Below are 15,808 nucleotides of genomic sequence, written 5' to 3' on the forward strand. Positions count from 1 at the left end.
GGAGGCAGCGAGGGGCGTGACCCTGCCGTCTCCCGAATTGGAGTTTTATATCGCAGAGCGGAAGCCGGCCTCCCCTGCCCCGGAAGTGCAAGCCCTGAGGTCGTGCAGGTGTGGATTCCGCCGGGAAGGCGGCTTCTTTCGTGATGCCAGGGGCTGCGGCCAAGGGCTCGGAGCTTTCCGAGAGGATCGAGAGTTTTGTGGAGGCACTGAAGCGGGGAGGTGGGCGGCACAGCTCTGAGGACATGGCTCGGGAAACCCTGGGGCTGCTGCGCCGGATCATCACGGACCACCGCTGGAGCAACGCAGGTGAGGCAGGCCTAGCTCCATCGCCTCCCTCGCCGCTTTCCGTTCTCGATCCCCAGGCGGAAAGTCGCTCAGGGCCCACTGCGCGTTTGCCCCGCTCACCCTCTCTCTTTGGACGGCAGGGGAACTGATGGAACTGATCCGTAGAGAGGGCCGGAGGATGACGGCCGCGCAGCCCTCAGAGACCACAGTGGGCAACATGGTGCGGAGAGTGCTCAGGATCATCCGGGAAGAGTATGGCAGGTCAGGCCCACGTCCTGGGCCCGGGGTTGGACTCACTGACGATTTTTGCACAGGCCCCTCTGTTTGGAACTTTTATGGGACCTGAGCAGCTGTTGTTACCTCAATGACCACCTCTCTTACCCACCTCCCTCTTTGGGTCTTGTTGCCTCCATAGACTCCACGGACGCATTGACGAAAGTGATCAGCAGGAGTCCCTGCACAAACTCTTGACATCCGGAGGCCTGAGCGAGGATTTCCGCTCTCATTATGCTCAACTCCAGTCCAACATCATTGAGGCAATTAATGAGCTGCTTGTGGAACTGGGTGAGTCCTGATCCCTAGGGGGACAGGACAGGTTGCAGGCAGCTGAGGGAAAAGAAGACCCAGGAAGTTACTCATTAGCAGAGATGGGAGATAACCAGTCCTCTGTTTCTCAAGGGTTTGCCCTCCATCCTGATTAGGAAGGGTTGAAACAGGTGGCTGGACTAAGATAACCCTCTCCACATTTCCTTACAGACCAACCCTTTTTAGACTGTAAACTCACTGTGTCAGAGACTCTGGGAAGAGCTTTATTTTTATTTTAAAGGAGGTGAACCCCCTACAACTACAACTGATGGACCCTCCTTCACTAAACATCTTGAATTTTTATACACACACACATATACACATACACACACACATACACAGGCCGTCTCCATCCCCCTTGTCTTTGTGACCCAGGAGACCTGCAGATACTCATTACAGTCAGAGTTCCCAGGAGAGAAAGAAGCTAGATCTGTCTGTGCACTGAGCTGCGACTTCCAAATTCATCCCCTATTTATTCCATGGCCTCCCTCTCTGGTGGAGGTGTGTGGCCACCTTTTGGAGGAGGAGTTCTTTTAGGGAGAGACTCTGTTTACCCTACTCTCAGAACTTCAGAATTTCCCAAATTGGACCATTTCTTGCCTGAATACATTGTCTTCAAAAGTTGTAAGGAGCTAAGGGCAAGGGTGATGGAAGTAAGTTGATGAGTTGGGGTATTGCTGGGCAAAAAGAGCAGGCTAAGAACTTGGGAGGCAGAAGGTCCCAGGGAAGTGGAGCTTTCACATTAAGTCCATTTACCCTGTGTTACGAGGATCTGTTTGGTGGGCAGTCTGTGTGAAGGGCACATGTTCTGTCATGACTGTCTGTGTTGTAGCACGGTGTTTCATATTTTCCTTGCAAAATTGGCTTCTTGCAGAAGGGACAACAGAGAACATTGCAGCCCAGGCCCTGGAGCACATCCACTCCAATGAGGTGATCATGACCATTGGCTTCTCCCGAACAGTAGAGGCCTTCCTCAAAGAGGCTGCCCGAAAGAGGAAATTTCACGTCATTGTGGCAGAGTGTGCTCCTTTCTGTCAGGTACAGAGACTGCTAGAGTTACTACGATAATTTCAAATGCAGAGGGAGTAAAGGAGGGATAGGTGGATTCTGTGCCATCACTGAATTGATAAGACATTGAGAAAATAGAGTAAAACATAAAGAGAATTTTCAAGTTGTTCATCCTGTGAACATTCTTAAGCCTTGATTTAGAAAGTTGGATGAACTGCTAGGTTCAAGGAAAAATAAATATTAGTTCTTTTAGGAATCAAAATAGGGTAAATTACCTTGAGGATGACTGGTGCTTGGTCTGACCTCATTCAAACTTTAAGTAAATAATAGGTCTCAAAAAAGAAAATATGTAAGAATGCAGGATGTAAGTGAAATAATGAGCCAGGAGCTATCTTGTCATCTCTGCCTGATGACACAAGCAAGTCATATTTCCAGTTTTGTGGCTTTTCTAGTGCTACTATGGAGTAATAAACATTTATTAGCTTCTGCTGGGCTTCCTGCCATTTACCAGAGAATACCGACCAAGTGAGTTAGTTATTTCTTGGAAATTGTGTGTTGGATATGCCCAGTATCACAGAATCCATCAGATCCAGTTACATTTGAGAGATCTTTCACTTCCTGACTCATTCTCCCAGCATCAGCCTTTCTCTCCTGTTGCAGGGTCATGAGATGGCCGTCAATTTGTCCAAGGCAGGTATTGAGACAACTGTCATGACTGATGCTGCCATTTTTGCTGTTATGTCGAGAGTCAACAAGGTGGGTGTATTTGGGGTCATGTTGAATTCATGAAGATTATACTTTTAAACTATTGATTCCCTCCCACCGCTGCCAGCCCATAAATATCCCTGAAAGGAAAAGAAAGTTTCTAACACCATTTGAAAATACATACTTGGGCCTTTTTAGTCTATTAACTGATTTTTCCCCCTTTATCTGTATCATTGTTCCTGACTTGGAGGAGCCTCTTTTTGGTTAAAGCATTGAAAAGAATGAAGTGGGACTAAGCTAAGTGTGTCAGCTGCTAGAGGTCAGGTGGAGCTTGGCAGTGGTGGATGGTGACTAAGAAAGCTCCTCACTTCTCAGGAGGTGTGACAGCGAGATTTCCAGGAAAGACAGGGCTAAGAGCAATAGGTACTGCAGTTTTCCGTCTTACTACATTCATTCTTTCCTTGAGAATCCACTTTTATGCTTGAACTTGTGTTCTGAGCCTAGAATTCCTTTCCCTCTACTGGTATGTGACCCTCACAATGCCAAGACTGAGGTCTGAGCATTCAGACTCTTGTGCCCAATGGCCTGTTTAAGGTACTGTTCCCAGAAGTCTCACCTTTTTCTTCCTGTCCCACAGGTGATCATTGGCACAAAGACTATCCTGGCCAACGGTGCACTGAGAGCTGTGGCAGGAACTCATACTCTAGCTCTGGCAGCAAAACACCACTCCACCCCACTCATTGTCTGTGCACCTATGTTCAAGCTTTCCCCACAGGTACGTCTGTCTGTCTCTAGCTGGTCTCTAGTCTGTCTCTAGCCCACAAATGGGAGTCAGAATATAGGCTTGAACTCTGGGCCTTCTACCTTCTCACTCTGGGGCTTCTCTTTATCTGCATTTACTCAATGGATTAGATCACAGAAATGTCTTGATCCAAGAAAAGCCATTGATAATTCCACCCTGTCAGCTTCAGGGAGTCAGAACTGGAAGGTCAGGACAGTATGTAGTTGGAGAAGGCCCTTTGTTTCCATTGCCACCACTCCCTGCCCCCTCAATCGTTTCTGAAAATGCCAAGGAAGTTGAAACTGGGAACATAGAATTGGTTTTATTTGTCATAGTTTCGGAGACTGTCCTCTGTAGCCTGAATGCAAGCAGTTACTGAGTGAAGAGCCATTTCACCAGTGATAGAAACTATTTGCTTTGAAAATATCACCCTATCTGTAGGTGTCTCCTTTTTTAAAAATTGAGGTGAAATTCACATAACACAATCATTTAAAAATGTACAGTTCAGTGGCATTTACTGCATTCACAGCATTGTGCAACTACCACTCTCTAGTTTCCAAACTTGTTCATCATCCCAGAAAAACATTCTGTACCCATTAAGAAATCACTTCCTATTCCCCTTTCTCCCATCTCCTAGTAATCAGTAATCTGCTTTCTGTATCTATGGATTTGCTTATTTTTGGTATTTCATATGAAAGGAATCATATAATATGCACCTTTTTGTTTCTGACTTCTTTCACTTAGCACAGTACTTGATTCCTTTTTATGGCTGAATAACATTCCATTGTATGGGTATACCACAATTAATTTATCCACTCATCTGTTGATGAGTATCTGGGTTATTTCCGCCTTTTGGCTTTTGTGAATAATGCTGCTGCAAATCTTTGGGTACAAGTGCCTATGGCCATTTGTTTTTTATTTCTCTTGGGTATATACCCAGAAGTGGAATTGCCAGATTTCCATTTTTTTCTTCTAATTTTTTCTTTTCCAGTTCCCTAATGAAGAAGATTCATTTCACAAGTTCGTGGCTCCTGAAGAAGTCCTGCCTTTCACAGAAGGTACAGAAGTTGCTTGAATGTATGTGTGCACATGCCTTGTGTGCTGTTTGGTTTGTGTGTGTGTGTGTGTGTGTGTGTGGTTTTGTGTATGTGTGTTTTTGTATGTATGTGGTCTTTTGGTTTTTGGTTTTGATGGTCAATGAGATTGAATGTTATCAGTTTGTGTTTTTTAATACTACTTCTTGTGGGGACTCTTCTCTTTAGCAGTTTAAAGTGCTTGAGGACCTGATCTAAGCCATGTTCACTTTCTTATGAGACTAATATATTTTAGCTGCATTGACTGGATTTGACTTTGCAGGTTGTTTGAGACACAGGCAATGACTCAGTGGGAAAACGTACTTGTTTTCAGTTGTTGCAGGGAGTCATTTAAGCAGGCTCTGAAATATTCTTACTCATGAAACTTGTCTGTATCCTTTTGTGTGTTGGGGTCCTTTTCTCTGACTTCCAAAGGCAGCAGCTTTGCTCAGTGAGCCTGCTGCCTCTTCAGCAGTTAGTATGGTCTTCAACACCCTCTGGGAGCAGTACTCCGGGTGCTGATTCTTCTTGGAAGTTGAGTAACTTCACCATTTATTCAAACATTCATTCTTTTCAAGAAATGTTTATGACTATTGAGCACCCACTGTGAGTCCAGCACTATTCTAGGCACTAGGGATGTAACAGTGAACAACACAGACAGGCCCTGCTCCCCCAGAATTTACGTTATGTTGCAAAAGATAGACCAGAATATGTCAGATCATGGGATGTTTTAGGAAGAAAATGAATATGGATGATGTGATGGAAAGTGACTAGGGGGCTACTGTGGACTGGGGAAGGATCTTAATGAGATGATGTTTCAGTTGAGTCCTTTAGGAATGGAGCCTGCCATGTGAAGATAGAATTTTCCAGGCATTGGTACAAAGGGCCTGAGTTAGGTACATGCTTAACCAGTTGCACAAAGATGGCCATGTGGCTGGAGAGCAGTGTGCAAGCAGGAGAGTGGTACGAGTTACAATTAGTGTAGGGCGGTGGGGAGGGGCCAGATCTTGATGGTTGCAATCCCAAATTTGAATTTTATTCTAAGGGCAGTGGAAAGGCCCTTAGAATAAAATTGGAGCATTATAAGCATAGGGCATATCACGGTCTGAAGTCATCTCTTCTGGTTTGCATTTTGCTGCACCTACCCTGCCTTAGGGTAGTGAGTATCCCTGCATTACTGAGCCTAGAATCTATATGATACTTATTATGGAGCAGAGTCCTCAGTTTATCTTTAGCTCATGTGATTGCCTTTCAGGGGACATTTTGGAGAAGGTCAGTGTTCATTGCCCTGTGTTTGACTACGTCCCCCCAGAGCTCATTACCCTCTTTATCTCCAACATCGGTGGGAATGCACCTTCCTACATATACCGCCTGATGAGCGAACTCTACCATCCTGACGATCATGTCCTATGACCACCACCCATCCTAAGCAGGAGCTGCTTAGGCAAACAGAACGGAGAGAGGACTTCAGTGCTATGGCCGAAACACATCTTCTTTGTAATGGGGACGTGAACTGGAGTTAGCCCAAGAAAACCTGAAACTGTTTACTGCCACTTGAGTCCTCCCATAACAAGGATGCACATCCAGGAATGTTTTTTGCTTTTTGGGTCTTAACAGAGCATCAGGGCTTGATCTGTTGTTTTGGAGCCTCTTAATCATTATGGGGTGTCTGTTTCAGGAACTTAAATTTTCTGGTTCAGTGGTGTGTTCATCACACCACTGAAGACCTGTTTTTGCTCAGAAATGACTATCGCACCTTTTCCGAAGCTGTGCCAATAAAAGCTGCTCGAAGGTTCCTGGGTTAGTTTGTTTATTGTTCTGCTCTGACCGAACTGCCTGAAATGGCAGCAGCAGAGTCCTTTGGTGTTTTCATGGAGGGCAGTAATTAGAGGTAACAGCCGAAGACAGAAATGCAGATGAAAGTATTTACAGTTTCCTTTCTAATTCACTGGAAGTGGTCCCAAACAACTTATTAATAATCTAAGACAGTGCTTCCAAAATCACTGATCATCCAAATCATCTGGGAGCTTAAAAAAATACTGTCTTGGGCTCCATCCCAGACCTACAGCATCTAATCTCTGGGGAGGCACCTAAGAATCTGCTTAAAGCATCCCAGAAAAGAACCCACTCATGTACTGTGAATAGGATTGTAAATTCATGCAGCCTTTTCCAGGGCAGTTTTGAACCTGCACATCTAGAAGTATTTTTCCAAGCACATGAAGACACAGACAAGAATGTCCACTGTAGCAGCTGTAATGTCACGGCCTAAGTGTCCAGCAACATAGCGTTTTGTGTTCTGTTAAAAACAAGAAAGGGTTTTAAATAAGTATGATGTACGGTGGAACATTATGTATACACTGCAACAGAGGTTTCCAAAGGTGGCTTGAGGGCAATGTGTCTGGATTGAAGACATTTTGGCTGGTTCATCTAGTATTTAATTTGAATTAGTTGCCAACATTTAAAAATCTGGAGATTGCACACTAAACAAATTCACATTTCTTGCTTCTCTTGAAAACTTGGAAAATTTGGTGACTCTGAGCCCACATTCTCAAATGGCAGCAGTTGGCTCTAGTTGGATAGCTTTTAATTCCATTATGTGGAAAACCTTCAGTTTTCTTCAGTTCTACCAAGGTCCATGGAATTCATTTATGTTGTCTGCCTAACCCGCGTAGGCATCTGAGTTGTGCCCCTTGTGTTAATGAACGGATAGGGCTGTAAGCAAGTCTACTTTATATTTTCTTAACCAAAAACCAAGCTGGAGAGCAATATGCATGATATGACCCTTACTTCATTAAAACCAAACAAAATATGTGCATGCATAGGATAAAAGTGGAAGAACACCACCAAACAGTGGCAAGCAGGAGGACTTCTAATTTTATTTAGTGTGTTTGTATATTGTTTCCATTTTTTACAACGGGTACTACTTTAGTAATTATGTTTTCAAAAAGTCTCCCCAGGTAGTCCAGATGATCTGGCATGTTTGGGAAGTTTGGTCCAAAGCAGAGGTCCAAGGCGGACCCAAGTGTGTAGGGGAATCCTCTGGGATGTCATCACAAAGTTGGCTGCCTCCTGCACCTGTGTCTCTGAGGTAGAGGGAGGAAGCAGTAGGAATCTGCACGTTTAACAAGCATCCAAAGGGATTTTAACAGGTGATTTGGTAAACTGTTTTTACCAAATATGTTTTGGTAAGCACTGGCCAGAGTTGGGTTATGAGGGAAAGGCCTCTATTCTCTGATACGTACATGACATGGACAGATCTTTGCTCAAGACTCTTGCCTTCCCTGATCGGGGCAGCGGGGCGGGGGTAGAGGGTGGGGAATAAGACTGACCTAAAAACTCTGACTCAAGAAGAGCCTGACTCACTCAGGTCTCCATCTGTCAATTATTTCTTAAAGCATCCAAGACCGCAAGCCTTCTTAAGTGGCTTAAGCTACCAATTTCGAGAGTTTCCTCCTCTGAAGGCACCAATTCTAACAGCAGTTCACTTGGGTACAGTCGTGGTCTGGAGTAAGAGCAGCAGTGAGTCCAGGATCTTAAATCTGTTTCTGTCTCCAGAAATGCTTTATGATACTTGTCCTTTGTGCATTTTAGTCTCTGGGTTTAAAATTAGTATCAACATCCTTCCCAGGCTTAACTGAGATGGACTAAGGTTACGAGAGCAGAGGCTCTTTCTCTGGTCAACTCACAGTGTCTAGAACAGAACTGCACAAATGCATATTCTTTAGAATCTTTAGGACCTCAATCAAGTAAATCCCACAAATGCCTAGTTTTTCTATTTATATGCCTCGGTTTTCTATTTCCCTCTCTCCCTTTTCCTATTTGAGGAAGAGTAAATATTGGAAAGGAAGAACCTGATCTGATCAGGGAGAAGCTGAGGAGTTTGTGTCAATTTACAACCTGTCAGCCTTTGGGTTGCCTCCCACCCCTGCCTTTGCAGGAGAACCCAGAAGCTCATTAAAAAACTGTTGTAGCTTGGAGAGAATTAAAAGAGGATTCCATGGATATGAAAGTCTTGCTGAATATGCTAAATAAACCAAGTTAGATCACTTACTCAATACAGTTTGTAAAGACACTTTTTCCCACGGTTTATATCTTTGAGTTTGGACGGAGGGCAGGAAAGGCACAGTTCTTGGAACTCAAATAAGGAACAGGAATTCCTAATTTAGCCTCATAAGAGAAGTCTCTGAAAAATAGTCTACCAAGAAAAACTTAAGTGTAAAGTGATACCTCAGAGAAAGAAGTCCTAGTACTCATAAGATCACAAGTTTCACAGATGTGCTTCAAAACCTACTCCCCCATCAGCAAGGACACCTGCTCAACAAGAGCAACATTCTCCTAACATCAGCAAGACAACTCCTTAAAAGATAACATTCCTTCTTGATCTTGTAAGGGGTCACATGACCTGCCAGGATGATGCTTAGATCTGGATTATGTAAACTGTCAATTATACATCATTTGATGAACGGCCCTCTGTGTCCTATAGCTGTGTCATGTAACTGTCTTGATTCCTAACTGGTGGAACAGTTCTCAGAGCTTTCTGAAATGCTCTTCCTGTGTTATAATCCTCAAATTTGGCTTGAATAAAAATTTTCCATTTCTTTCTTAAAAAAAAAAAATGAAGGCTGCCTGTCACACCGTTCCACCATGGAGCGCCATGACTCTGTAACGCCACATACGTAGAACTCAGTACATCAGAACTGTTTTGCCGTAAGATAGTACCAGATGGTGATGTGATTACTGTAAAGACCACATACCGTCCACCTGTTCTCCCAAAAACTCCCTCTGCAGACACACACCTAGTTAACACAAAGGAGCTATTTTGAAATGTGATTTGGAAGTGTTTTTATATCTGGCCTACCCTTCTTTGAATTATTCTTTCATCCACCAAACAGCTGTGCAATGGCTAAGCAATTACCATTAATAAAGAGCTATAATCTAAGCTTTCAGTCTTAACGCATAACGGAGGGCTGCCTTGAAGCCTAACCACACTTGAACTGCTGATCGCCTGATGTTTATATTAAATACTGTGCTGAGGAGGAGGAGCCTTTCAGTGGTGTTTTTACAGGCAAGCTAGTGACATTTAGAATTAAGGCCTGCCTCGAGAAGGAAGCTACTTAAAAACTTGACGAGATTCCCAAGATCCATAATTTATATGTAAAATTCTACAATTAACTACTATAAAAGAGAGGTGATGAAGTACTTAAGTAATGATAAACTAATAACTAATAGCAGTAGCTAACTCTAAACTACATTAAAAACTTTTTTTTTAAAGCATGATTGGACGCACCTTGCTTTTGAAGTAAATAAGAGCAAGTTGTTTAGTCAGGCAAGTTGTACAGATAAAGTCCGGCCGAATCTTGCTTCTTCACACCACTGCTTGAGTCATGGTAGCTTAGTGGCTTGATAGATTCCAACGTGTAAGACACACAGATTCCCACAGGCTTTGATCGAGTTGCCTGAACTTTATCGTATGTGTCTGGGTAATACTGAGTGCTCTGTGACACACGGGCATGGGGTGAAAATGATCCAAGGGCTTGAAAAATCCTAAGCCACACGATAACTTCTTTTTTCTTTACATCTTCCTACAATTTCTGCTGCAATACGTTTAGAAAGGACTCAATGTTACTGAGTGATAATAAATGAATAAATGGAGGCATAGAAGGAAGGAAGGGTTTATTTGGTGCAGATTATCCAGATTTTTGGTTTCCCAGGCCTCCTTCTTTTCTCTTCTGAGCCCACCTTTTTGCCATCTCACTGTTGAGGAGCCACTTCGGCGGTGAAGGGGTGAAAATAGGCAAGGTATTCAGTGGCACACACACCAGTCAGTTCTCATTGGTAGCCAGCTTTTGGAAAGGGTTTTGAAGGAATGAGGTGCACTTCAGTGGAAAACAGGGCAAGAGAGTCCGGTTCTTTGTGCCGGAAACCGCCCCTCCCTCCTTTCAGGTGTGCGGTCACTGGCTCCCACCTGAAGCTTCGGCTGAGCCTGGTTGTCAGTGCTGTCTGGGGACTGATAGGCTGTCTGTTCTCACTTGGCTTGGCTCCCTCAGCCCCTACATATTGGCCTTAGGCCCCCTCCTACTCTGCTTGTTTTCGATGCCTTGTTCTTTTCACTGTTAGGCCCAGATCCCAGCTGTTCACTTCTGTCTGACTTCTGCCTTGCTCTGATGTCTGATTGCTAGACCCTCTCCATTCTCAGCTACTCATGGAATACCAGATCCACGGCTAGGACCTGGACCTTGCCCTAGTCCCCTCCCCGGCCTCTCCTTTCCTTCTGGCCTACACTCTGTTTTGCCTTAAGCTTTTCTGATCCTAGCTCCTATTGCCATCTATAGTCTTAATTCTGATAGTAGAATTATCTCCTTTTATTTCAGTAATAAAGACTTACCTGTAACTCAATGATCCCTAACCTAGAGGAAGTTACCAGAATCTATCATCAGTTTCCTTATATCTCTCCCCAACTGAAGCTAGGCTCTTTGAAGGTATGCACCTTTATTTCTCAATAAAGTTCTGAGAAATGTTACTATTAAAGGAATTCTCAAGAATGGCTTCATTGCACGTCTCATCTCTCAAGTTACACTCTGAAGTTAACGAAGCCTCTACCAACCAGAATCAAAGAAAGTTAAGCAACTGAGTTTACAAATGGGTAAGTCTATAATAAATTAAAAATATATACAGCAGTGTAGAGTAGTAACGGGAAGGAGGGTGCAATGTGAAGTCACACAGGCCTGGGTCTGAATTCTGGCTCTTAGCAAACCAGTTAACATCTCTGAGGCTTAGTAGTCTCATTGCAAGAGAGCTACTAGCTTCCTAAGAGAACTGTTGTAAGGCTTAGAAATAATGTATATACAAAGCATTTGATGTATAATGCCCTCAATAAATGGTAATTATTATTCTTGTTCTTGCAGCCAGAAAACTTGGATACCACTCTCTGCTTTACTTCATAGCTGTGTGATCTTAGACAAGTCTCTTAATATTTTTCAGCCTTAGTTTCCCACTTTGTAAAACAGGGAAAATATATAAGAATATCACCTTATCTCATGGGTTGCCAAGAAATTCAAATATGGTAGGAAAAATTATTTGTAAACCTTAAAACACCACATAAGTGTTAATGATTACCATCAAGTGTTGAAAAACTAAATCTGTCTTTTCTCTTATGGCACCTGAGTTAAAAAACAAAACAGAACAAAACAAAATCCTAACAGGTAATAAAAGTAAAGTTAGATATTTGTGGCTAACTGGTTGGTTTTAGGCTGATGCAAGCTACTGAGTTTATAAATTATTAATATAGGATAATTCTCAGGGTGGGTGGGGAAGATAGGATAATTCTATCTTGCATTGCTAAAATCAGGATGGCCAGGAAGATTGGTTACACGATTTTTGAAGAACTTTTCCTAATCCTCTGCTCTGAGACACAGGGGTTTGGGATTATAGCAAAACCTTGTGAAATCACACCCCATCATCTTAATAGAAGAGGTATCATAACACTTTTTTTTTAATTGAAGTATAATTGATTTATAATATTGTGTTATTCTTTTTCATTATAGGTTGTTACGAGATATTGAATATGGTTCCCTGTGCTATACAGTAGGTCCTTGTAGTTTATCTATCCTGTACATAGTAGTTTGTATCTGCTAATCCCAAACTCCTAATTTATCCCTCCCCCACCCTTTTCCTCTTTGGCAACCATAAATTTATTTTCTATGTCTGAGCCTCTTTCTGTTTTGTAAATAAGTTCATTTGTGTCATTTTTTTGGATTCCCCATATAAGTGATACCATATGATGTCTTTTTCTGTCTGACTTACTTCATTTAATATGATAATCTCTAGGTCCATCCACGTTGCTGCAAATGGCATTATTTGATTATTTTTATGGCCGAGTAGTATTCCATTGTATAAATAAACCACAACTTCTTTATCCAGTCATCTGTTGATAGACATTTAGGTTGTTTCCTTGTCTTGGCTATTGTAAATAGTGCTGCTATGAACATTGGGGTGCAGGTATCTTTTTGAACTGGAGTTTCCTCAAGATACATGCCCAGGAGTGGGATTGCTGGATCACCATATGGTAACTCTACTTTTAATTCTTTAAGGAATCTCCATACTGTTTTCCATAGTGGCTGCACCAAATTACATTCCCACCGCCAGTGTAGGAATGTTCCCTTTTCTCCGCATCCTCTCTAGCATTTATTATTTGTAGATTTTTTTAATGATGGCCATTCTAACTGGTGTGAGGTGATATATCTTTGTAGTTTTGATTTGCATTTCTCTGATAATTAGTGATATTGAGCATCTTTTCATGTGCCTACTGACCTGTATGTCTTCAGTGGAGAAATGTCTGCCCATTTTTTGATTAGATTGTTTGTTTTTTTTTGTTATTGACTTGTATGAGCTATTTGTATATTCTGCAAGTTAAGTCTTTGTCAGTCATGTCATTTGCAAATATTTTCTCCCAGTCCGTAGGTTGTCTTTTTTGCTTTAATTATGGTTTCCTTTGCTGTGCAAAAGCTTGTAAGTTTAATTAGGTCCCATTTGTTTATTTTTGCTTTTATTTCTATTGCCTGGGTAGACTGACCGAGGAAGACACTGCTACAATTTATGTCAGAGAATGTTTTGCCTATGTTCTCTTCTGGGAGATTTATGGTGTCCTTCCTTATGTTTAAGTCTTTAAGCCATTTTGAGTTTATTTTTATGTACTGTGTGAGAGAGTGTTCCAACTTCATTGATTTACATGCGGCTGTCTAGCTTTCCCAACACCACTTGCTGAAGAGACGGTCTTCTCCATTGTATATTCTTGGCTCCTTTGTCAAAGATTAATTGATTGTAGGTGTGTGGATTTATTTCTGGGCTGTCTATTCTGTTCTGTTGATCCATATGTCTGTTTTTGTGCCAATATCATGCTGTTTTGATTACTGTAGCTTTTTGTAGTATTGTCTAAAGTTTGGGAGGGTTATGCCTCCAGCTTAGTTTTTTCTTCAGTATTGCTTTGGCAATTCTGAGTCTTTTGTGATTCCATTTAGGTTTTAGGATTATTTGTTCTAGTTCTGTGAAAAAATGTCCTGGGTAATTTGATATGGATCACGTTAAATCTGTAGATTGCTTTGGGTAGTATGGCCGTTTTAACAATATTACTTCCTCCAGTTCAAGATCATGGGATATCTTTCCATTTCTTTAAATCATCTTTAATTTCCTTTATCAATGTTTTACAATTCTCAGCAAATAAATCTTTTACCTCCTTGGTCAGGTCCTAAGTTTTTTTTTTTTGATGCAACTTTAAGGGATTGTTTTTTAACTTTCCTTTTCTGATACTTCATTGTTAGGTAACACTTTTTTAAAATCCCCCAAATTGGTCTGACCTAAAAAGATTTGTAAAACTCTCAGGACAGCTGGCCTCTATGTAGCTCTGGAGAGTGGAGGCAGAGGTCCAGAGGCCACGGCACCCCACTGGGCCTGGAGGCAGAGCCCCTGAAAACACCCTCCTTTTTAAGGTCATATCTTCCAGTCTATGAAACCATTTATATGTATTTAGGAGAATAAAGGCCACTTTTAGACAGTGGTGCCTATTCTTCAGGGCTCCAATTACGTAATTCTACAAGGATCCCCTTGAAAACTGACGAAGGCTTTCCCTGAACCTTCTGTGAGGCACATGCTAGTGAATGTACTACTTCATTGCTCCTGTAAGACTCACTTCAGGGCTGCTGGCATACAAACTTTTTCTCCCACAGCACAAATTTGTTTCCTGTATTGAAAAACGAAGAAAATCATTCCATCTGATGCAAAGGCCAGCGTGAGCAGGCTGGTCGGGAAATACAAAAGTGGAAATTCTCATTGCAACATCTTTCTCATTGTATGACATCCCAGTTGCAATAAACATTACCAGCTGTTTTTTTTGCTTTTATTTTTCTTTTGTAGGGCTTTCGTCTATTGAGGCTAATTAACCAGAAATCAAGTCATCTGAAAAGGTGGGAGGGATACATATTAAGAGTGGTATAACAAGCACTTGCAGAAAGATCAGTCCTGGTCCCAAATGAAATTATGAGGCCATTAGATAGGCATACTGTATTAAAAACAAGATATAATTTGAAAGGGACCAAATAACACTTGTCCCCTGAAAAAATGCAAAGCACATACCTGATTAGATTGAAAGAATAAATGCTGCCTTTTGATATGAAAATTGCTTTCATATAAAGAGATACTTAACAAATTTTTTTATTGAAGTGTACTTGATATACAATGTTAGTTTCAGGTGTATGGCAAATTGGTGGTTCAACTATACATACACATACATTTATTTTTTTTTCATATTCTTTTCCATTATAGCTTATTACAAGAAATTGAATATAATTCCCTGTGCTATACAGTAGGTCCTTTTTGTTTTATCTATTTTATATATAATAGTATGTAACTGTTTTCCCTTTGGGTAACCATAGTTTATTTTCTATGTCCACTAGTCTATTTTTGGTATGTAAATAAAACTTGTATCTTTTTTTAGATTCCACATATAAGTAATATATCATATGATATTTGTCTTTCTCTGACTTACTTCACTTAATATGATAATCTCTAGGTCCATCCATGTTGCTGCAAATGGCATTATTTCACTCTTTTTTTGGCTGAGTAATATTCCATTATATATGTATACCACATCTTTATCCATTCATCTGTCAATGGACATTTAGGTTGTTTCCATGTTTTGGCTATTGTAAATAGTGCTGCTATGAACATTGGGGTGCATGTGTCTTTTGGAATTATATTTTTTTCCAGATATAACCCAGGAATGGGATTGCTGGGTCACATGGGAAGTCTATTTTTAGTTTTTTAAGCAACCTCCATACTGTCCTCCATAGTGGTTGCACCAATTTACATTCCCACCAACAGTTCAGGAGGCTTCCTTTTTAAGAGAGGTACTTTTTAAGTACAGAAAAATTTTTATTATCATACTAAGTGAAGTAAATCAGCCAGAGAAAGGCAGATATCATATGATATCACTTACATCTGGAATCTTAAAAAAACGATACAAATGAACTTATTTACAAAACAGAAAGAGACTCACAGACATAGAAAACAAATTCAACAATGGGAAGGAGGGGAGGGATAAATTAGGAGTTTGGGATTAGCAGATACAAACTACTACATACAGAATGGATAAACTACAAGGTCCTACTGAATAGCATAAGAAACTACATCCAACATCTTGTAATAACTTATAATGAAAAAGAATCTGAAAAAGAATATATATATATATATATATATATATATATATATATATATATATATATATATATATATATATATATATATATAAATAAAATGAATCACTATGCTATACACCAGAAACTAACACATTGTAAATCAACTTCAATTTAAAAAATTT

At 41.1% G+C, this 15,808-nt stretch overlaps 1 protein-coding gene across 4 annotated transcripts; it reads left to right on the forward strand.

The window, feature by feature from the left end:
* The first annotated feature begins 59 nt into the window (after positions 1 to 59).
* EIF2B2 (eukaryotic translation initiation factor 2B subunit beta) lies at positions 60 to 12,005 on the forward strand. Of its 4 annotated transcripts, none has more exons than XM_032482384.1 (8): positions 60 to 306; positions 426 to 546; positions 701 to 849; positions 1,745 to 1,908; positions 2,539 to 2,634; positions 3,221 to 3,358; positions 4,356 to 4,422; positions 10,967 to 12,005. In XM_032482384.1, exons 1-8 carry the CDS (start codon positions 144 to 146, stop codon positions 11,017 to 11,019), a joined length of 951 nt encoding a protein of 316 aa, XP_032338275.1. In that variant the 5' UTR covers positions 60 to 143; the 3' UTR covers positions 11,020 to 12,005. The 4 variants fall into 4 exon arrangements, with proteins under 4 accessions (XP_032338275.1, XP_014414626.1, XP_032338276.1 ...); XM_014559140.2 differs by lacking the exon at positions 10,967 to 12,005 and adding an exon at positions 5,673 to 6,233; XM_032482385.1 differs by lacking the exon at positions 10,967 to 12,005 and adding an exon at positions 10,809 to 10,882 and having other exon boundaries at positions 61 to 306.
* The last annotated feature ends 3,803 nt before the right edge of the window (positions 12,006 to 15,808 follow it).

Source organism: Camelus ferus, chromosome 6 (assembly GCF_009834535.1).
Source record: "Camelus ferus isolate YT-003-E chromosome 6, BCGSAC_Cfer_1.0, whole genome shotgun sequence".
NCBI lineage: Eukaryota > Metazoa > Chordata > Mammalia > Artiodactyla > Camelidae > Camelus > Camelus ferus.